The sequence below is a fragment of the Eriocheir sinensis genome, unplaced genomic scaffold, assembly GCF_024679095.1.
Source record: "Eriocheir sinensis breed Jianghai 21 unplaced genomic scaffold, ASM2467909v1 Scaffold453, whole genome shotgun sequence".
Lineage (NCBI taxonomy): Eukaryota > Metazoa > Arthropoda > Malacostraca > Decapoda > Varunidae > Eriocheir > Eriocheir sinensis.
Genome location: NW_026111780.1, coordinates 25,001 through 48,887, shown reverse-complemented (window position 1 = coordinate 48,887; position 23,887 = coordinate 25,001). Strand labels below are relative to the sequence as shown.

Below are 23,887 nucleotides of genomic sequence, written 5' to 3'. Positions count from 1 at the left end.
GCCCTGGGCACGGCGCTGACACCATCATCGTCATCATCAGCCCCACACGCCGCCGCCCCTGCCGTGGCCACACACCCACACGCCGCCGAACTCCACGAAATGTTCACATTATTTCATCGTCTATCGCTACATTTATTTATTGATTATTTATTGTCACTGTTCATTGTCAACGCTTAACTACATTATTTATTAAACGCTGTTATATATTTTTTAAATAAAAGAAGTAAATATAAATAACTTTTAATGTCCCATTTTTGGTTCACACACACACGCACACACACCTGTCCTGACCTCACCGGGTCAAGACGTGGGTCACTGCCCTCTCCGCAGCAGCCACGGGTCAGCTTTTTCGTGTGTGTGTGTGTGTGTGTGTGTGTCGTTGATGAGGTTTCAGGCCCCGCTCCACCGTCAGCGCAGCGCTCCGCAGGCCGTCAGCAATGATGATGTTTGCCTCAATAATAATCCTTGATATGCACTTATTCACAACGTCTAAGTGTTGACCTTCTCCCTCTCCTTCCCCGTCCTCCGCCCCTCATGACGCCTCAGGGAACTCATCATTTTGAAGAAGATACAGACAGACAGTGTGTTAGCGGTGCCGCGAAGGGCCGAGTGTGTCGCCAGCGCCGGTCACCACCCACACGCCCAGGCCCCGAGGGTCACCGGCCCGCCCGCCCTGCTGCTGGGGAGGGTGACAGTGCCGTGCCGGAGCCTCGTCACTCAGGTGGGGCACGATGCACGCCGCCCCCATCTTGGCCGTGCGGTTGTTCCCACACCAGTAGTTCAGGAGCCCATTGAAGTTTAATTCAAAAGTTGCGCCCAAAAGGTTTGACTGGTTTACCCGACTGTACATACAATAGAAATGTCTAAAAGGGATTTCTTAAGTTTCGCATTCCTGGGGTTTGGAAAAGGGACCCTTAAAAGGGGGCCCTTAAATTCCTTATAATTCAAACTTCTACGCCCACTCACAAAACTATGCATACATAACAGAAACACATAGTAAAGCACAATAATGCAACTTAAGAAAAAAAAATCAATGGCATTGCCATTTAAGAATGGTAATAATCATGGTAATTAATTCCTTATAATTCAAAAGTTGCGCCCAAAGTATTTTTTTGTTTCATAAGATTAGTATCCTTAGGTAGTATCTTAAAATGCAACTTAAGAACAAATCTGACCTGGCATTACCACTTAAGAAAGGTCAGAGGGCAAATATGAACCCTTAAGTCACCAAAAATTCAAAATATTTGTCCATCATTCATATTTGGTTTATAAGTTGTTTCTGTTGAGTAGTCATTGAGAATGCAACTTAAGAACAAAAAATCAATGGCATTACCATATAAGAATGGTAATAAATATGGCAATTAATTCCTTATAATTCAAATTTTGCGCCCAAATTATTTCTTTATTTCATAAGATTAGTATGCCTAGGTACTATCTTAAAATGCAACTTAAGAACAAATCTGACCTGGCATTATCATTTAAGAAAGGTCAGAGGTCAAATATGAATAATTATGAAATAATGAAAGATTTTGGATGCAAAATTTGAATTTTAAGGATTGGATTACCATAATTACTATCCTTCTTAAATGGTTATGCCATTGATTTTTTGTACTTAAGCTGCATTCTGAATGAGTATTCAACAGACAACCTTTTCATTTGCTCGTACTTTCTTTCCTCCTCTAATTATTTTACACACTAACATTTTCCCCAATGATAGTTATCGCTTTCATACATGTTACTACGATTGTATAGATGGTAGTGTTCATTTAAAAAAATCTTTCCCCACACACATAGGACAGTGTAACACTGTTGAATAGTCATTCAGAATGCAGCTTAAGTACAAGTACAGGGGGAGGGGTTAAGAGGCTGCCGATCCGTCTCCACTCCGCCTAGTTATTGAACTCGGGACCCCTCGATTGTGAGGCGGCGAGTGTGTAACCACTCCACTACCGGTGCACCGCCGGTCTGTGGTGTTCCCAGGTTGCAAATGAGGACCTTAGGCTTTGGTGCCTCATAAAGCCCTGACGGCCTCCCCTCCCCCGTCACCAGGCTCCGCGGCCACGGCAACCCCCAGGCACGCGGCATCCGCCAGCCGTCCTGGATTAGAATAATTGTGCCACACGTAAACCCGGAGACGAGTCGGGGCGGGGCGGGGCTGAGCGGCGGTAGGAGGCGAGGGGTGGAGGGAGGAGGGGAGAGAGGGGGGTATAAGAGTTAAGGGGGAAGAAGGAGGGGAGGGAGGGGGTGTTGTTGTAACTTCAAATCCGTATCCTTAAACACTAAACCGTCGGCGCGGACGTCACGGCGCTTCAGGGAACGAGGCGCCGCGGCTGATAACGACCCGGGGAGAAGTCTTGACGCCGATAATCCCGCGGCGGTGTGTCCTGCTGCCTCCGTGTGCGCGACCACCGCCGCGAACACCACCACCACCACGACCACCACGACCACCACTACCACCACTACCACTGCCATCATTGCCGCCACTACAGCCAGCACAAACTGCAACCAACACTGTCACCACCACCGCCACCGGAGCCATCACCTTTCCCTCATGTCCACACTGGGGGCTGGAGTGCCACGTTATGTTGGGGAGGCGGTGGCTGAGTGGTCAGCGTGCGGGCCCTGCACTGACCGCGTTCTGGACGACGCGGTTTCGAATCTGCCGCTACCACCTCGGATTTTTCAGTCACCGCCGAGTGGCCTAAGACTACCCACATGCTGTCCTGAAGACCACCCATCAACCCGGACTCTAGAAGAAATCGTCCAAATCATTCAAGAATGAACTCCGGGGGGCAGCATGAGCCAAGAAAAGATGGCGCCACTATAAACACTTGCCTGCACCAAGACGGGCTCGAGCCGGCCACCAGGCCCCTCAAGAAAGCCTGCCGGTGTTACAGGCATCGACGCAAAAAAAAAAAAAAATAAATAAATAAATAAATGTTGCAGGTGACCTCTGACGCGGTGTGTTTTGGGCTCATGTCTCAGTTCTGAAGGCCGAGGTTCGATTCCCGGCACTATGCGGTGAAGACTGAGATTCTTCATTGTTGTTAAAGTTTCTCTGATCAAAGGTTGTATACGTTCAGGCTGCCAGACTCAGGTGAAGGCAGGGAGGTGGCATGACCGCTGTGATTTTTTACGTGCTGCCCATAGCGCCGGTAGACTTTCGCGAGGGGTCTCTTGGACGGCCCCAGCCCGATAGTGGCGCAGGCGAATTTTATTTATAGTGGCTGCCGTGATGTGTGACTCTTGCCTGGCCCATGATGCCCCCCGGTGCTCCATTAGACGGAAGTCACTGAGGTTATCGGTGGGACTCGATCCTCGGTCCCAGGGCTCACACGCCAGCACGCAAACCACTCGGCCACTTTTTCGATTATGGTGAGGGGAGAACACGAGCTGATGGAGAGGACGTGTGTGTGTGTGTGTGTGTGTGTGTGTGTGTGTGTGTGTGTGTGTGTTATGGGGAGCAGCTTGAAGGGAACGTGAAAATGTTACTGAGGACGAGAAGATGCGTGAACGGTCTAGAGAATCACAGTTGTCCGTATAGATGCATTGGTCTGCGGGAAGGTCTGGAGGAACAGGACGTCGAATAAGAAAAATATAAAGAGTACAAAACAATTTACGAGCGTTTAGACCAAGACAGGACACTGGAAAGGACCTATTGGCTAACACACACACACACACACACACACACACACACACACACACACAGGGAAATGACGCACACACGTTCAACAGCAGGACGCGGCAGAGGTAGCTAATCTCTCACACACACACACAAACGTTATCTATAAGGCTCTTTATCTCTCCTCGCACAAGTGTTCGGCACAAGTTCAGGACGTTTTGTGATGAAACGATTCCCGGGATACGTTTTGCCGGAGGGGGCGGGGCCAAGAAGAGGGGGGGGGGGTGCAGAGGTATATATAGCGGTGCCACGGGAAGAGTAGCAACACTCCACGCCGAGGAGTGACTGAGAGCACTGAATTGTCGAACAACCTTCACAACGACCACAGAAACTACAACAACCACAACAACTGCACCTGCCTTTGTTGACAAGACCAATATCACTACAAGCGTCACAATGGCCTCCACAACAAGCCTGGCCCTGACCGTGGCCCTCGCCGTGGCCGTGGCCCTCTCCATGCCCCTCCTGGCCACCGGCGCCCCCACCGCCGCCGCCGCCCCCCAGCCCGTCATCGCCAACGGCAGCAGCGTGGCCGTGGCCCCCCTGGCCGAGGCGTTCCTCTTCTGCTGGGTGGACGCCGCCGCCGCCGTGCAGGAGGTGGAGTGGCGGGACGCCGCCGACAAGCCGCTGCCGTCGTGGACGCCCGGCGCCGACGCCTTCCAGCTGGGCCGCGGCCGACACCTGCCTCACGCCTACCTGGTGCTGGCCGACTTCCGGCAGGACCTGGCGGGCGTGTACACCTGTGTGGCGCGCGGCGAGGCGGGGGTGGAAGGGCGCGCCAGCGTGGCCGTCAGCCTGGACGACGCGGCGCCCTGGGCATGGCGCTGACCTCAGCTCCGCTCCAGCGTGGCCGTCAGCCTGGACGACGCGGCGCCCTGGGCACGGCGCTGACCTCAGCACCACGTCAGTCTGGATGACGCGGCGCCCTGGGCACGGCGCTGACCTCAGCACCACGTCAGCCTGGACGACGCGGCGCCCTGGGCACGGCGCTGACCTCAGCACCACGTCAGTCTGGATGACGCGGCGCCCTGGGCACGGCGCTGACCTCAGCACCACGTCAGCCTGGACGACGCGGCGCCCTGGGCACGGCGCTGACCTCAGCACCACGTCAGTCTGGATGACGCGGCGCCCTGGGCACGGCGCTGACCTCAGCACCGCGTCAGCCTGGACGACGCGGCGCCCTGGGCACGGCGCTGACCTCAGCACCGCGTCAGCGTGGCCGTCAGCCTGGACGACGCGGCGCCCTGGGCACGGCGCTGACCTCAGCACCGCGTCCGTCTCCCTCTCATCACCACCACCACCATCACCACCACCATCACCACCACCACCATCACCACCATCACTACCACCACCAGCCTCCGTCTTCCCTCCCGAAGTCACTGATATTACTTGTTTAATATTTATATTATTTATTGTTTATTTATTGACGTTTTTTAATACACTGTACGAAGTAATTATCGAGTTTTATCTATTAAAAAGATTATAAATAAAATTGTTTTCATTCATTTATCTCATGGAACCACACACACACAAACGTACACACACACACACACACACACACACACACACACACACACACACACACACACTTAAACAGTTCGTATCAGACAATGATAAGTTATCTTTCATTCAGAGATATGTGCTTGTGTTTGTTTTGTGTCATGCTTTCTGTGTGTGTGTGTGTGTGTGTGTGTGTGGAGCCGTTTATCTCTTTCACGAGAGGTCACTGGGCTGAACCTGTATCTCTTTGTGCGTAAACGAGTGTGCTGGAGGGTGATGTGCTGTGCGGGAACACGTGTACGGGGAAGGAGAGGGGGGGGGGCAGCAGGGGTATGTTCCGCTGGGTACTGAAGTCCCTGACCTCATCGGATTTTGGGATACTGGTCCTGAAGGGGGAGAGATTCAACTGGGGGAGTGCCCTTAAGTAGGTGGGGTATGAGGCGCCCCCTTTTGCACGCCCTCCAGATGACGCTGCTGGGTCATGCTGGGGGACGAGGCCCATTACAATTGTCCGTACAGACGCCTTGGTCTGGGGCAGTCTGGACAAACAGGACGTCTAGGCAGAAAAACTGAATGAGTTAAAACACTTTACGAGCGTTTGGACCAAGACAGGACATTGCACAGGACCTATTGAATATGACACACACACACACACACACACACACACACACACACACACACACGTTATCTCCCTCGCTCCTTATCTCTCCTCGCACGAGTGTTCGGCACAAGTTCAAGACGTGTTGTGACGAAATAAAGGCCCAGAATACGTTTTCCAGAGGGGGCGGGGCCAAAAAGGGGGGGGGGGGCAGGGGTCTTGGCGGGTATATATAGCCGTGCCGCGGGAAAGAGTAGCAACACTCGACGCCGAGAAGTGGCTGAGAGCACTGAACTGTTGGAACAGCCTTCACAGCCACCACAAAAACAACCTCTACAACCACAACAACTGCACCTGCCTTTGTTGACAACCCCGATATCTCTATAAGCGTCATAATGTCCTCCACAACAAGCCTGGCCCTGGCCGTGGCCCTCGCCGTGACCGTGGCCCTCTCCATGCCCCTCCTGGCCACCGCCGCCCCCGCCGCCGCCGCCCTCGCCGCCGCCGCCCCCCAGCCCGTCATCGCCAACGGCAGCAGCGTGGCTGTGGCCCCCCTGGCCGAGGTGTTCCTCTTCTGCTGGGTGGACGCCGTCGCCGCCGTGCAGGAGGTGGAGTGGCGGGACGCCGCCAACAAGCCGCTGCCGTCGTGGACGCCCAGCGCCGACGCCTTCCAGCTGGGCCGCGGCCGACACCTGCCTCACGCCTACCTGGTGCTGGCTGACTTCCGGCAGGACCTGGCTGGCGTGTACACCTGTGTGGCGCGCGGCGAGGCGGGGGTGGAGGGGCGCGCCAGCGTGGCCGTCAGCCTGGACGACGCGGCGCCCTGGGCACGGCGCTGACCTCAGCACCGCGTCAGCGTGGCCGTCAGCCTGGACAACGCGACGCCCTGAGCACGGCGCTGACCTCAGCACCGCGTCAGCGTGGCCGTCAGCCTGGACGACGCGACGCCCTGGGCACGGCGCTGACCTCAGCACCGCGTCAGCGTGGCCGTCAGCCTGGACGACGCGGCGCCCTGGGCACAATATTTTCATTGTCATCATCAGCCCCACACGCCGCCGCCCCTGCCGTGGCCACACACCCACACGCCGCCGCCCCTGCCGTGGCCACACACCCACACGCCGCCGCCCCTGCCGTGGCCACACACCCACACGCCGCCGCCCCTGCCGTGGCCATACACCCACACGCCGCCGCCCCCCTGCCGTGGCCACACACCTACACGCCGCCGCCCCTGCTGTGGCCATACACCCACACGCCGCCGCCCCTGCCGTGGCCACACACCCGCCGCCGCCCCTGCTGTGGCCATACACCCACACGCCGCCGCCCCTGCTGTGGCCACACACCCACACGCCGCCGCCCCTGCTGTGGCCACACACCCACACGCCGCCGCCCCTGCTGTGGCCACACACCCACACGCCGCCGCCCCTGCTGTGGCCACACACCCACACGCCGCCGCCCCTGCTGTGGCCACACACCCACACGCCGCCGCCCCTGCTGTGGCCATACACCCACACGCCGCCGCCCCTGCCGTGGCCACACACCCACACGCCGCCGCCCCTGCTGTGGCCACACACCCACACGCCGCCGCCCCTGCTGTGCCGTGGCCACACACCACACACCGCCGCCCCTGCCGTGGCCACACACCCACACGCCGCCGCCCCTGCTGTGGCCAAACACCCACACGCCGCCGCCCCTGCCGTGGCCACACACCCACGCCGCCGCCCCTGCCGTGGCCACACACACCCACACGCCGCCGCCCCTGCCGTGGCCACACACCCACACGCCGCCGCCCCTGCCGTGGCCACACCCCCCCCCCGCCGCCCCTGCCGTGGCCACACACCCACACGCCGCCGCCCCTGCTGTGGCCACACACCCACACGCCGCCGCCCCTGCTGTGGCCATACACCCACACGCCGCCGCCCCTGCTGTGGCCACACCCACACACGCCGCCGCCCCTGCTGTGGCCACACACCCACACGCCGCCGCCCCTGCTGTGGCCATACACCCACACGCCGCCGCCCCTGCTGTGGCCACACACCCACACGCCGCCGCCCCTGCCGTGGCCACACACCCACACGCCGCCGCCCCTGCTGTGGCCACACACCCACACGCCGCCGCCCCTGCGGTGGCCATACCCACACGCCGCCGCCCTGCTGGGCCACACCCACACGCCGCCGCCCCTGCTGTGGCCACACACCCACACGCCGCCGCCCCTGCTGTGGCCAGACACCCACACGCCGCCGCCCCTGCTGTGGCCCCACACCCACACGCCGCCGCCCTGCTGTGGCCTCACACCCACAAGCCGCCGCCCCTGCTGTGGCCATACACCCACACGCCGCCGCCCCTGCTGTGGCCACACACCCACACGCCGCCGCCCCTGCTGTGGCCACACACCCACACGCCGCCGCCCCTGCCGTGGCCACACACCCACACGCCGCCGCCCCTGCCGTGGCCACACACCCACACGCCGCCGCCCCTGCCGTGGCCACACCCCCACACGCCGCCGCCCCTGCCGTGGCCACACACCACGCCGCCGCCCCTGCCGTGGCCACACCCACACGCCGCCGCCCCTGCCGTGGCCACACACCCACACGCCGCCGCCCCTGCCGTGGCCACACACCCACACGCCGCCGCCCCTGCCGTGGCCACACACCCACACGCCGCCGCCCCTGCCGTGGCCACACACCCACACGCCGCCGAGCTCCACGAAATGTTCACATTATTTCATTGTGTTTCATCACATTTATTTATTCATTATTTATTGTGTTGCTGTTCATTGCCAACGCTTAACTACAGTATTTATTGAACGCTGTTATTTATTTTTTGTAATAAAACATGTGAATGTAAATAACTTTGTGTTCCCATTTTTGTTGACACACACACACACACACACACACACACACACACACACACACACATTCCATCGCTATGACGCAAATCGCTTCATCAAACCCTCGCATCGTGAAACGGATCCGAACTATGAACCCGAACGGAACGGAACTTGTGACGCGAAGGAAAACGAAGAAGAAAATTATGAGAACTTGCCTCCGCGCCTCGCCTCGCGGAGACAGAGGGGTTCATATATTCAACAAGGCTTTCGTAGGAGTTGTGGGCATTTCCAGGGGTAGTTTTATGACCCTGGTGGTAGTGTGACGCTTCCTCTGTACCGTGAACCAAAAGAAACACACATTTGACAAGGCTTTCGTAGGAGTTGTGGGCATTTCCAGGGGTAGTTTTATGACCCTGGTGGTAGTGTGACCCTTCTTCTGTACCGTGAACCAAAAGAAACACACATTTGACAAGGCTTTCGTAGGAGTTGTGGGCATTTCCAGGGGTAGCTTTATGACCCTGGTGGTAGTGTGACCCTTCCTCTGTACCGTGAACCAAAAGAAACACATATTTGACAAGGCAATTCGATAGATTCTCAAACCGCAAAAAGACTTAAGTATATGTTTTTTGTTTTTTTTGTACGTACGTTGGGAGACAGGCAGGTAACATATTGCTATAACGAAGCATTGAAGAGGTGGATCGTTATTCGAAGTGTTTTGTATTTATTTCTGTTTTTTCTAAAGTTGCAGTAAAGTTGCAAAATTCTCCATGTGGCCAACTGCCTTAACTTATGACCAGCTGTTCAATACCCTAACGATTTAATTAACTACCTATCTAACTATTTAACATCCTAAATACTAACTTCCTATTTATTTATCTAAGTACTTACAGCATTCTAATTAACTTACTACCTATCTTTCAACTAACTACTCAGTGTCGTAACAATCTATTTAACTAACTACCTATGTAACCAACTACTTAACAGCCTAACTAACTTCCTAACTACCTATTTATTTCACCAACTACTTACAGCATTCTAACTAACTTACTAGCTATCTTTCTAACTAATATATATTCTAACAATCTAACTATCTATCCAACTATCTAACCAACTACTTAACAGCCTAACTAACTTCCAAACTACCTCTCTATGTGTGTGTGTGTGTGTGTGTGTGCGCTTCCCGCCTCTCCTGGAGCTCGTGTGGTGGTGTGGCGGTTGACCAATAGGAGACCGCGACACACACCGTCCAGGAACGCTAAGCCAATGGGAGACAGCGATGCATTTTTCTCTCATCCAATCAGCGCGCATTTCCCGCAGTCTCTCCTTATCTCTCGTTAGGAACACCGCGGCCGCTTGTTACTCCCGGATTTTCACTTATTTTGGTATATTTACGTACGGAATGTGTGTTTGTGACGGTGGCTGTGAATGGGGCTGACGTGCGGCGTGTGAGAGAGGCCCCGCGTTGTCCTAAAATCCTACATCACCCCCAGACATGGACATCAGTAACGGAGGCCAGCAACAGTTCAGTGACCAGCAGTAGACCGTTCCCAGGAGCAAGATAGACGCCGGTGTTGTGGACATGCTCAGAATCAAAATGACCCGTCTTTAGGCCACCGCTTGGCATGTTAGAAGCTACTCACACCACAGCACAGCACCGGAGCTTCGTGGTTGAAAAGATCCTGATGACTTGTTGGACCACGACGAGGCACTGGCTGCAACACGGACCCTAAGTCTATATACACCAAGTCAAGTCACACGCAGGTTTGTGGGAGGAGACACGGCCGAGGCGTGGTTTATGCGTGACACTGCTTGGAGCCAAACTAGAGAATGTAGAAACAGGGATTTAGAGAAAACGAAGAAAGGCGGACTAATTTAAATCAATCACTTCAACATGCCCTCCCTCACACCCCACACCGCCGTTTGGGGGCATTGGAATTACAGTCACGCAATAGCACAACAAAAAGACATATTTCTTCGTCAGTGGGTTGCCTGAACGCGCTGTGAAAGAAGGCGAAAATGCACATCCAGAGTGCACACACGGCCCCAACTTTAGTCACCCCTGAACTGGCGGGTATTTTTTGTTTTAGCTCCAAGTGACGTCATCCCGCTGCTCCGCCCCCAAACCGCCTCCTGCGCGTACCGGTCGCAGTTTTGAAGCAGAGTGACTTGACTTGGTATATAGAGACTTAGCACGGACCATCCTGAGCCTTAAGGACGACGTGAGTGTTCTGTTAAACTTGTCCTGTAGCGGCTTCTTCCTCCTCCTCCTCCTCCTACTCGTACTCCTCTTCCTATTTCTCTTTTTCCTCTTTCTCTTCTTCTTTCTCCTCTTCTTCTTCCTCCTTCTCTTCTTCTTCCTCCTCTTCTTCTTCCTCCTCCTCTTCTTCTTCCTCCTCTTCTTCTTCCTTCTTCTCTTCTTCTTCCTCCTTCTCTTCTCTCCTCTCCTCTTCATTTCTTTCTCCTTTCTCCTTTTTTCCCACGTGCTGGCTTCATTGATGTGTTATTGTTACTGATGGTGGTGTTGCAATGATGTCTGTGGAGCAAAAATTGTATTATAACTATCGCGTAGCAGCTTCTCCTTTCACGTCCTCCTTCTGGTAAATATGGAGATTCACTACGCGCCTCCAACATTGCCCCCACGAGAATAATATCGTTTCCAAGGTCTAACATACTGTTGTACTTCTCTAGTTTTACCGGCGCATCATACATGTGTGTGTGTGTGTGGGCGGGGGGGAGGGTACAGGGTTAGTTTATGTAAAGTTCGGTTGGAGTAGCCTTGTTTAAATATGCTCCCCCAGCCCAAACCCCCTATTTCCCACGGGTCCCCCAAGATCATTAGGGGAAGGGGATTAGGCCGTTTTCTTTACTTTTAAGTACTTGCGCCTTCATATTATGGTTGAGGGACATGTATTTTGTCCCTTAACTATAAAATGGAGGCGTAATATCGTATTTTGGAGGCGCGGAGTCAATCTCCACAATTACCGTAATGTGACGGGTGGTTATCAAGTTGTTTTTTGGGTGTGATGATGCACGAGTCTGTCCGTACCTTCAGACGTGCGCAGGCTGCTTATCTCCATCGCGGGCACCGAGTGTGACGGTTTCGTTCGACTCGTGTTTCGGGGCAGTGTCGCGCGGGTGTACGGAGCCTAACGTGTTCAAGCTCTTTTCCTGCAAGACGCCTCACGGTGGATTTATGTTACTGCTTGCTTCTGTGTGTGTGCGTGTGTGTGTGTGTGTGTGTGTCAGGGAAGAAAAGGGAAACTAAAAAATAATAACTACAAGCTTATTTTTCCACAATATATTATGATGCTTACAGAATAAGTTACTTAGAAATTGACAGTGAAAAAATAAATAAATGAAATTAGGAACATTTATGTAATGTGAACGTTGTGGAGCGCGGCGGGGTGTGTGGCGCTGCAGGGGGTGATGGCGGTGATGGTGATGGTGCTGATGGCAATGGTGATGAAACGAGCTTTGCCCGCGGCGCCGCGTCCTCCAGGCTGACGGCCACGCTGACGCTGTGCTGAGGTCAGCGCCGTGCCCAGGGCGTCGCGTCGTCCAGGCTGACGGCCACGCTGACGCGGTGTTGAGGTCAGCGCCGTGCCCAGGGCGCCGCGTCGTCCAGGCTGACGGCCACGCTGGCGCGCCCCTCCACCCCCGCCTCGCCGCGCGCCACACAGGTGTACACGCCCGCCAGGTCCTGCCGGAAGTCGGCCAGCACCAGGTAGGCGTGAGGCAGGTGTCGGCCGCGGCCCAGCTGGAAGGCGTCGGCGCCGGGCGTCCACGACGGCAGCGGCTTGTCGGCGGCGTCCCGCCACTCCACCTCCTGCACGGCGGCGGCGGCGTCCACCCAGCAGAAGAGGAACGCCTCGGCCAGGGGGGCCACGGCCACGCTGCTGCCGTTGGCGATGACGGGCTGGGGGGCGGCGGCGGCGGGGGCGCCGGTGGCCAGGAGGGGCATGGAGAGGGCCACGGCCACGGCGGTGGCCAGGGCCAGGGCCACGGGACTTGTCTGTCGGGGCATCGTGTACTTGGAAACTCTTCCGGTGTCGGCGGTGGCGGTGCTGCCGGGGATTCCCTCTGATGAGTCTCGGCGCTGTGGCTGCTGCTTCAGGAGTGAGTCTTTCTGTCGTGGTTAGTGGCTGGCCTTGCTGCTGCTGCAGTGTCTGGCTACGGCAGGGCGCACGAGTACTGTCGGGGCTCGCGGTAAAGTGTGCCGCCGTGCCCGCCGACACACACTTATATTCGCCCGCTTCCCCCCCCGAGCGCCAAACGATCCCCGCCACGCAGCGCACAAACGTGTGTCAGCCTTGTGCGGCGCGCGGCGATAACACGCCGGGAACTTGTCTTGGCGGCGCGGCACGGATTGGCGCGCTGGGCGGTGTGTGTGTGTAATCCAGCAGGACCTGATCACGAGCTGCACTCGTCATCGCCAGCACCCTGCCAATTAGAGCAAGGCTCATCAGTGCATCTCTGGGTACTGGCGGGACCTTCACACACCCTTGCTCAAGGCGGGACAGTCACCGCTCCTTGGCAGCGGAAAAAATCCCGGCCTGACCGAGGCTCGAACCTCCGCCTGCCAGGCCGCGAAGGTTGAGTGCAGAGCTTTTCTACGGAGATATCGGAGTGTTTTGTTTGTGTGTTTGTGTGTGTGTGTGTGTGTGTGTGTGTGTGTGTGTGTGTGTGTGTGTGTGTGTGTGTGTTTTCATTTATCGTTTATATATTATACTCTCAAATTTTCTCTTCTGTTTTATTCCTGCTTTTTTATAATGTATTTTAATGTATTTTTTTCCCCATCATCCATTCACTCTCGCCCGTCATTAGTTCTTCTGTCCTTGCTCCTCCTTCATTCCTGACGCACATTTACCTCGACAAGATCCTCCTCCTCCTCCTCCTCATGTACTCAGAACCTAAACCACATTCCTCCTTAGTCTCCTCCACCTTCTCCATCACACAGTCTGTCTCACTTACACACAACCTGAACCAAATTCCTCCTCCTCCTCCACATTCCAGATCCACGTTATTCCTCCACATTCCTCCTTTATCTCCATATCTCGTCCACCTCATCGATCACTTAATCCATCTCACGTAGACATAATCGAAACGAAGTTCCTCCTCCTCCTTCTCTCCTCCTCCTCCGCCTCCTCCTCTCCCTACTACTCCTCCACCAGCTGTAGGTATCTCAATATATTCTACTTGACACCATTATCTGAATCTTATCACACACACACACACACACACACACACACACACACACACACATAAATCTGTGAATGAAAGATTACTTATCAGTGTGTGTGTGTGTGTGTGTAAGATAGACGTCTCGGTGTTGAGGGACAGGATCACCAACGTTCGTCTGACCCTTGCTACGTGATCGTGACACGTCGGCGACTGGACTGGGACAAGCTCGTTATGTACCGCGCGCGCGCACACACACACACACACATTACGCCACTGTTTGACACACGTTATCTCTGTTAAGGTCAGAGGAGGAAGACGTGGAGATGATGATCTGCCTTGGACTTGTAGTATGAAACGTCATCATCCTTGGCGTGGCGTGAGATACTCGCTGGTGAGGAAGGGTTCTTTCGTTGATTTACAGGTGCTGCCCATAGCGCCGGTAGGCTGTCATGAGGGGCCTCTTTGGCGGACGCAGCCCGTTGGTGGCGCCGTGATGTGTGACTCTTGCCTGGCCCATGCTGCCCCCCGGCGCTCCTCTTGACCTGAGTCGCTGAGGTCAGGGTTGACTGAAGGTCTGGGCAGCATGTGGGTAACCTTCAGACACTTGGCGATGGTTGGAAATTGTCAGCGGTCATCGTTGGGACTCGCACCTAGGTCCCCGGGGGCACCACGCCCGCACGCTGACCACTTGGCCGCCGCCTCCTCCGTGGTCCTCGTGTTCCTTTAAGAAAGAGAAGTTGGAGTACGTTCAACGTAGATGAGGAAAGAGTAGTAGCAAACGTGTTTGGAACTTGCCGCTGCTGTAAAGACAACTGTTGTGCTGTCGGTTTGTGAAATAATCGTCTAGAACTGTGTGCCTAACTTCTGGGAAGCTCATTCCGGCGCCCCATAACCGTATTTGAGGAAGGTGAGGAAGCGTTTAGGTGTTACGCTCCACCGCTTTCGGCTCTACTTATAAGTTCGCTACGAAACATGCCAATGTGTGAGTCAGCTCCGTGTGGCGATGACACGGCGTGGACCTGTACTGGCGGCACGTCACGGCCTGGAGAGAGAGAGAGAGAGAGAGAAATCGAAATACTTAAGATAAATCACTGATAGCCATTCTCCATACGTATAGTCTCTCTCTCTCTCTCTCTCTCTCAGTGGCCGCTTCCGGAACAAGGTGACGCAATAAGTATCAGTTCGTGTTTTCTTTAAGTCACACGCGCCGAGGACATGGACTTCCGTTTTGTCCTAAGGAGGCGGTCAGCTTGTGTCTGTCTGTTTGGTATTCCTTCATTTGTTTAGTGTTTCCTCACATTGTGGTGTTTTGATACATTTATTTTCTATTTTTACAATGCCTTAATGTTTTTCTGTTTTTCTTGTCATTTTTTGTCTGTTTTCCTCATCCTCTTTTTAACATACCGAGGCCTGAGAGGTAACTGTTCAGGCGTTCAACGTGACATTCTCTGGTGCTCAGAAACGGTCGTCTTTGGTTTTAGACAGTCATGCAAGGTCTCCAGACCCGGTGTGATAAACCTTCCCTGCTGAGAAGGAACAGCATTCCCGGGGCTCGGTTTCCAGGCGGAGTGTTCTCAGTAAGAAACAATAGTTCGAGCACGTCTAAATGAATGAAGAAAAACATTAAATATGTGTCCGCAATTTCCTTCTACTGTATAGACAATTGATGTGCTTTTGTTTGGTGAGTTGATCGCTTATACCAGCAACTTATGTTGGGGAAGCTTGTTGCAGCGCCCGACAACTGTACTTGATGAACGTTCCCAGCATTTTGTGTCACGTACTTTTGCTCTGGGTCATGCCAATAAAATCAGCGTCACTATAAAACATTCGCCCGCGTCACCGTGAACTGGGTCCGGCCCCTTGTGCCCATGAAAGCCCCCCGCTGCAGTGGGGGTGTTAGGAACAAAGTGTTTTCAGATTCACTTGAAGCCGAGAATTTACCGCCCGATGTCACTACCCTCTTAACACTTGTCGTAGTGATGCAGGGAAGGCGAGGCCCAGCGGGGGAGAGGCGGCGCCCCTGCCAGGTTTTGTTAAAAAAAATATCATGTGTGTGTGTGTGTGTGTGTGTGTGTGTGTGTGTGTGTGTTTTATTGACGTCTCCACCAATATTTATTTCGTTGGCATCACTGGGTGTGATGGCAGCTGCCCCGGCCTTTCCGCAGGCTGCTGTGACGTGCACCTCTTAGAAAGGAAAATGTCTGTGTGTGTGCGTGCGTGTCTGTGTGTGCGTGCGCGTGCGTGCGTGCGTGTGTGTGGGCGTATGCGAGCTTCGGCTAAGGGTGTGGGCAGCGGTCCGGGGGCCCACACATCGCTGCTGCGTTGCCGCGTGCTACTGCAATGCTGACGCTCTGCCTCAGCCATGCCGCCTCACGGGGCTGCCTGCTGCTCTGGCTGATGCGCCTGCCGATTTCCTGCAGCAGGTCTCCGAAGGCAGGTCCCAGCACGCCGCTCGTCTCCACGGCGAGGGGCACGAAGTCGTATCGCTGGACGAGGGCCGCGTAGCGGTGACGTGTGTGTGTGTGTGTGTGTGTGTGAACCGAAAATGGGATCATTAAAAGTTATTTATATATTACATGTTTTATTGCAAAGAAATATAACAAAGTTCAATAAACAATGTACTTAAAATTGGACAGTGAACAGCAACACAATAAATAATGGATAAATAAGTGTGATGAAATAAGATGAACGTGAACATTGCGTGGAGCTCGGCGGCGTGTGGGTGTGTGGCGTGATGGTGATGACGATGATGAAGTCAGTATCGTGCCCAGGGCGCCGCGTCGTCCAGGCTGACGGCCACGCTGACGCGGTGTTGAGGTCAGCGCCGTGCCCAGGGCACCGCGTCGTCCAGGCTGACGGCCACGCTGACGCGGTGTTGAGGTCAGCGTCGTGCCCAGGGCGCCGCGTCGTCCAGCCGCGTCGTCCAGGCTGACATCCACGCTGACGCGGTGCTGAGGTCAGCGCCGTGCCCAGGGCACCGCGTCGTCCAGGCTGACGGCCACGCTGACGCGGTGCTGAGGTCAGCGCCGTGCCCAGGGCGCCGCGTCGTCCAGGCTGACGGCCACGCTGACGCGGTGTTGAGGTCAGCGCCGTGCCCAGGGCGCCGCGTCGTCCAGGCTGACGGCCACGCTGGCGCGCCCCTCCACCCCCGCCTCGCCGCGCGCCACACAGGTGTACACGCCCGCCAGGTCCTGCCGGAAGTCGGCCAGCACCAGGTAGGCGTGAGGCAGGTGTCGGTCGCGGCCCAGCTGGAAGGCGTCGGCGCCGGGCGTCCACGACGGCAGCGGCTTGTCGGTGGCGTCCTGCCACTCCACCTCCTGCACGGCGGCGGCGGCGTCCACCCAGCAGAAGAGGAACGCCTCGGCCAGGGGGGCCACGGCCACGCTGCTGCCGTTGGCGATGACGGGCTGGGGGGCGGCGGCGGCGGTGGTGGGGGCGGCGGTAGCCATGTGGGGCATGGAGAGGGCCACGGCTACAGCGGTGGCCAGGGCCAGGGCCACGAGGCTTGTCTGTCGGGGCATCGTGGACTTGTTGACTGTTCCGGTGTCGGCGGTGGCGGGGCCGCCGGAGACTGTCCTCGGCTGTGTCGGCGGCTGTGTCGGCGGCTGTGTCGGCGGCTGTGTCGGCGTCTGTGTCGGCGGCTGTGGCTCCGCGGCTGCGGCTGTGGACGGTCTCCTTGCTGTGCGTGTCTTCCTGAGTGTGTCTTCTTCCCTTGCCGCTGACGGGGACGCCGCTGCTGCCGTGTGTGGTCTCGTCAGTGTTCTGCTGCTGCTGGCACCGCCGGCGACGACTCCTTTGCGCTGTGTCTGGCTTGTGCTGGTGCTGCTGGAGGCGGTGTGCTGCGTCTTCTTCAGTCCTTCGGCAGGGCGTGCTGGAGGTGCTTGTGCTGTCAAAGGCGAGTGTGCCGCCGTGCCCCTCAACACACCCTTATATACAGCCGCCCTCCCCCCCCCCCACACACCATACGTTTTCTGCCACATATTGCGCGACCCTGCGGCAGCCCTGTGCGCCACGCGGCGATAACACGGCGGGTACTTGTCTTGGCGGCGCGTCACGGATTGGCGCGTGAGAGACAGAGGGAAAGGTGAAGACTTAAGATGAATCACTGATAATCGTTTTGGCCTCAACGTATAGTTACTTCCTCTCTCTCTCTCTCTCTCTCTCTCTCTCTCTCTCTCTCTCAGTGGCCGCGTCCGGAGCAAGGTGACGCAATAAGTATCAGTTCGTGTCTTGCTTAAGTCAAGGTCACGTGGACGACACCAATTTCCGTTTTAACTTAAGGAGCGCGGTCAGTGTTTTTTTTTTCTTAATAAGTTACTCTCTTGTTTCCACCATTACAGTGTTTTCTCCCTTAATTTTTATCTTGTTTTTAGTTTGGGAATTTTGTGCTTATTTCTCTTCCCATTTTCGTATTTTTTATTCCATTTCTATGTTTAGCCCACAGCAGCGGTAGGCTTCCTTGACCTTCCCTGTTGGTTGGCCCCAGCCCGTTAGCATCGCGGGAAAATATTTTACATTGGCGCCATTTTTACTTGACTCACGCTGGCCCCCGGAGCTCCAGTGCATCCTCTTGAGAGTTTCGCTACAGACCGGGCTGATAGGTGGTCATCAGCTTGTGGCGGCGGGCGGGATGCGAACCCTTGTCTCCGGATCACTACACCGGCATTCTGACCACCCAGCCACACCTCCCCTAAACCTTCCCTCTTCCATCTCACTAAGTTAATGTATCACAGTACCTCCATGACAACACGTATGTTCCCTCGACTGATTACTTTCTTTGTCCGTAACGCCCGGACGCCTCAGCGCTGTCTGTGTCACGCTCAAGGACTGTTTGCGCCTTTGTGGGTTGACGCTAAGGGTCATATTTTTAAAAATTTCTGCGCCCAAGAACACGTAATTTACTAGTCTATCGTGGGAGTTTAAGGTATTTCCAGGGGTAGTACTTTTATGACCCTTGTGGTAGTCTGAGCCTTCTTTTGTACCGTGAACCTAAAAGAACACGTAATTTACTAGTCTTTCGTGGGAGTTTAAGGCATTTCCAGGGGTAGTACTTTTATGACCCTGGTGGTAGTCTGAGCCTTCTTCTGTACCGTGAACCTAAAAGAACACGTAATTTACTAGTCTTTCATGGGAGTTTAGGGCATTTCCAGGGGTAGTACTTTTATGACCCTGGTGGTAGTCTGAGCCGCCTTCTGTACCGTGAACCTAAAAGAACACGTAATTTACTAGTCTTTCGTGGGAGTTTCAGGCATTTCCAGGGGTAGTACTTTTATGACCCTGGTGGTAGTCTGAGCCTTCTTCTGTACCGTGAACCTAAAAGAACACGTAATTTACTAGTCTTTCGTGGGAGTTTAAGGCATTTCCAGGGGTAGTACTTTTATGACCCTGGTGGTAGTCTGAGCCGCCTTCTGTACCGTGAACCTAAAATATCTCATTAGAACTCGATTAACCTCCTTTTTGGCCTTTGGAAATAGTTGGTGTGGAGGGCGGGAGCATCCGACAATACCAACTTAAGCTTCACCCGCGGCCGTGAGGATGAGCGGGTCACGTCTCCCTCATGTCCATCCACAGTGGGGGGCGGGGGGTGAGGTTAAATGCAGTAGAAGTGACCTGTCGTCGTGGATGACAAGAAGTTTAAAGTGTGTGTGTGTGTGTGTGTGTGTGTGTTTGAATCCAAATTGGAACATTGAGGGGCGTATTACTAAAGATTTCGTCGCCCAAGTTCACAGATTTGACAAGGCTTTCGTAGGTGTTTGGGTCATTTCCAGGGATAGTTATATGGCCCTGGTGGTAGTTTGACCCTTCCTCTGTACCATGAACATAAGAAACACACATTTGACAAGGCTTTCGTAGGTATTTGGGTCATTTCCAGGGATAGTTTTATGGCCCTTGTGGTAGTTTGACCCTTCCTCTGTACCATGAACCGAAAAGAACACTCATTAGAACTCATTTGAGCCCCTCTTTGACCTTTTGAAATAGCTGATGTGAGAACCAAAAGTGTCTTACAATACCTGCCTAAAAGTTATTTATGTTACATGTTTTATTGCAAAGAAATATAACAACGATAAAAATAATGTTCTCAAAATTGGACAATGAACAGCAACACAATAAATAATGGATAAATAAGTTTGATGAAATACTACGGTGGAGCAACGTGAACCTTGGTCCTCGGGCTCACCACACCGGCACGCTAAGCACTCGGCCACCGCCTCCCCCGTGCTGTCCGTGTTTCTTGAAGGAGTTGGATGAGGTGGAGGAGGAAGGAGCAGGAGCAGAGGTGGGTGGAGGGGGAGCTCGTTCCGCCGCCCCATAACTGTATTTGATGAACGTTTTTACTTGTTTAGGTGTTACGCTCCAGCGCTTCAGACTCTGCTTACAAGACCGCTTCAGACTCTGCTTACAAGACCGCTTCAGACTCTGCTTACAAGACCGCTTCAGACTCTGCTTACAAGACCGCTTCAGACTCTGCTTACAAGACCGCTTCAGACTCTGCTTACAAGACCGCTTCAGACTTTGCTTACAAGACCGCTTCAGACTCTGCTTACAAGACCGCTTCAGACTCTGCTTACAAGACCGCTTCAGACTCTGCTTACAAGACCGCTTCAGACTCTGCTTACAAGACCGCTTCAGACTCTGCTTACAAGACCGCTTCAGACTCTGCTTACAAGACCGCTTCAGACTCTGCTTACAAGACCGCTTCAGACTCTGCTTACAAGACCGCTTCAGACTCTGCTTACAAGACTTTCAGACTCTGCTTACAAGACTGCTTCAGACTCTGATTACAAGTCCGCTTCAGACTCTGCTTACAAGACCGCTTCAGACTCTGCTTACAAGACCGCTTCAGACTCTGCTTACAAGACTGCTTCAGACTCTGCTTACAAGACAGATTCAGACTCTGCTTACAAGACCGCTTCAGACTCTGCTTACAAGACCGCTTCAGACTCTGCTTACAAGACCGCTTCAGACTCTGCTTACAAGACCGCTTCAGACTCTGCTTACAAGACCGCTTCAGACTCTGCTTACAAGACCGCTTCAGACTCTGCTTACAAGACCGCTTCAGACTTTGCTTACAAGACCGCTTCAGACTCTGCTTACAAGACCGCTTCAGACTCTGCTTACAAGACCGCTTCAGACTCTGCTTACAAGACCGCTTCAGACTCTGCTTACAAGACCGCTTCAGACTCTGCTTACAAGACCGCTTCAGACTCTGCTTACAAGACCGCTTCAGACTCTGCTTACAAGACCGCTTCAGACTCTGCTTACAAGACCGCTTCAGACTCTGCTTACAAGACCGCTTCAGACTCTGCTTACAAGACCGCTTCAGACTCTGCTTACAAGACCGCTTCAGACTCTGCTTACAAGACAGCTTCAGACTCTGCTTACAAGACCGCTTCAGACTCTGCTTACAAGACCGCTTCAGACTCTGCTTACAAGACTGCTTCAGACTCTGCTTACAAGACCGCTTCAGACTCTGCTTACAAGACCGCTTCAGACTCTGCTTACAAGACCGCTTCAGACTCTGCTTACAAGACCGCTTCAGACTCTGCTTACAAGTCGTCTTCAGACTCTGCTTACAAGACCGCTTCAGACTCTGCTTACAAGACCGCTTCAGACTCTGCTTACAAGACCGCTTCAGACTCTGCTTACAAGACCGCTTCAGACTCTGCTTACAAGACCGCTTCAGACTCTGCTTACAAGACCGCTTCAGACTCTGCTTACAAGACCGCTTCAGACTCTGCTTACAAGACCGCTTCAGACTCTGCTTACAAGACCGCTTCAGACTCTGCTTACAAGACCGCTTCAGACTCTGCTTACAAGACCGCTACGAAACCTGCCGATGTGTGTGTCAGCCCCGTGCAGCGACGACACGGCGGGAACCTGTACTGGCGGCACGTCATGGGCTGGAGAGAGAGAGAGAGAGAGAGGGGGAATACTTAAGATGAATAACTGATTAATCAATCTCTATACGTATAGTCTCTCTCTCTCTCTCTCTCTCTCTCTCTCTCTCTCTCTCTCTCTCTCTCTCTCTCTCTCGGACCAAGGTGACGCAACAAGTATTAGTTCGTGTCTTGTTCAAGCAACGCGGTCAGCTTGTGTCTGTCTGTCTCTTTTTGTCCAGTTTTTTCTTCCATGGAAATGTTTTTTTTTTTTCAGTCCCGCGATGTTTTGTTTTTGTTTCGCCAATTCTTTGCGTTTTTCACCTCCTCTCCATTTTGTAACATGACGAGATCTGGGAGCTGTCTCCTCGGGCGTTCACCGTGACATTCAGTGTTGCCCAGAGACAGTTGTCTGTGGTTTAGGCATTCCTCAGAGTTATCCAGACCCGGGTGTAGCCTTTCCTGTTGGGAAGGAGCAGCACTCCTCGATACCCCGGCGGAGTGGGTTCTCTCTTATAAGAAAGAGGAGGTGGATCTCGTTCCACAGATGAAGTAAGCGCCGCAGAAAAGGTGTTCGCAACTTGCCGCTGCTGTACAGACAACTGATGTGTTGTTGTTTGGTGAGTTGATCGTTGACACCAGCAACTTAATGTTGGGAAGCTTGTTGCAGCACCCGACAACTGAATTTCAGCATTTTGCTGTCACGTCCTTTCGTTCTGGGTTTTACCTATAAAATAGCGTCACTATAAAACATCCGCCCCGTGAGCTGGGTCTGGTCACTGGTGCCCTGCCGCTGCGGGGGGGCAGGACTTTATAAAAAAGTGTGTGTCTTCAGGTTCATTGGAAGCCGACATTTTACCCACACTGGAGCTGATGCCGTCACCGTGTAAATATTACCGTAGTGATGAAGGGAAGCCGAGGCCCTGAGGCGGCGCCCCTCGGAGTGGTGTTGCAGGCCGGGCTGGGAGTGTTGCGTCGCCCGGTAAAGTGTTGGTCATGTTGTCACCGTGTGTCGTGTTTGGGTCGTGGCGGGAACTCATCTTTTTCCTGTCGTGTGTGTGTGTGTGTGTATGTGTGTGTGTGTGTCTCGAAAATGGGAACATTGAGAGTTATTTATATATAAATGTTTTATTACAAAAAAATATTGACAGCGTTCAATAAATACTGTAGTTAAGCGTTGGCAATGAACAGCAACACAATAAATAATGAATAAATAAATGTGATGAAACACAATGAAATAATGTGAACATTTCGTGGAGCTCGGCGGCGTGTGGGTGTGTGGCCACGGCAGGGGCGGCGGCGGGAGGGGCTGATGATGACGATGATGATGGAGTCAGCGCCGTGCCCAGGGCGCCGCGTCGTCCAGGCTGACGGCCACGCTGACGCGGTGCTGAGGTTAGCGCCGTGCCCAGGGCGCCGCGTCGTCCAGGTTGACGGCCACGCTGACGCGGTGCTGAGGTCAGCGCCGTGCCCAGGGCGCCGCGTCGTCCAGGCTGACGGCCACGCTGGCGCGCCCCTCCACCCCCGCCTCGCCGCGCGCCACACAGGTGTACACGCCCGCCAGGTCCTGCCAGAAGTCGGCCAGCACCAGGTAGGCGTGAGGCAGGTGTCGGCCGCGGCCCAGCTGGAAGGCGTCGGCGCCGGGCGTCCACGACGGCAGCGGCTTGTCGGCGGCGTCCCGCCACTCCACCTCCTGCACGGCGGCGGCGGCGTCCACCCAGCAGAAGAGGAACGCCTCGGCCAGGGGGGCCACGGCCACGCTGCTGCCGTTGGCGATGACGGGCTGGGGGGCGGCGGCGGCGGCGGGGGCGGCGGTGGCCAGGAGGGGCATGGAGAGGGCCACGGCCACGGCGGTGGCCAGGGCCAGGGCCAGGGCCACGGGACTTGTCTGTCGGGGCATCGTGTACTTGGAGACTCTTCCGGTGTCGGCGGTGGCGGTGCTGCCGGGGATTCCCTCTGATGAGTCTCGGCGCTGTGGCTGCTGCTTCAGGAGTGAGTCTTTCTGTCGTGGTTAGCTGGCTGGCCTTGCTGCTGCTGCTGCTGCTGCTGTCACTGTGTCTGGCTACGGCAGGGCGCACGAGTACTGTCGGGGCTCACAGTAAAGTGTGCCGCCGTGCCCGCCGTCACTCACTTATATTCGCCCGCCTGCCGGCCCCCCCCTCCCCCCCCAGCGCCAAACGATCCCCGCCACGCAGCGCACAAACGTGTGTCAGCCTTGTGCG

At 54.8% G+C, this 23,887-nt stretch overlaps 2 protein-coding genes across 3 annotated transcripts in view; one reads left to right on the top strand and one right to left on the bottom strand.

Moving 5' to 3' along the window:
• The first annotated feature begins 6,075 nt into the window (after positions 1-6,075).
• Positions 6,076-23,887, top strand: part of LOC126992392 (uncharacterized) — a 29,054-nt gene continuing 11,242 nt past the window's right edge. The window contains exon 1 of the mRNA XM_050851102.1: positions 6,076-6,343. Coding sequence (XP_050707059.1) covers positions 6,176-6,343 — 168 coding nt within the window. The 5' untranslated portion in view covers positions 6,076-6,175. The remainder of the gene's footprint in view (positions 6,344-23,887) is intronic.
• LOC126992394 (uncharacterized) overlaps positions 12,199-23,887 on the bottom strand; it is a 15,521-nt gene continuing 3,832 nt past the window's right edge. The window contains exon 2 of one of the 2 annotated variants that reach the window (XM_050851105.1): positions 12,199-12,430. In XM_050851105.1, coding sequence (XP_050707062.1) covers positions 12,200-12,430 — 231 coding nt within the window. In that variant the 3' untranslated portion in view covers position 12,199. Of the gene's footprint in view, positions 12,760-23,887 lie in introns of those variants that run through there. The other variant, XM_050851104.1, reaches the window with a different exon arrangement.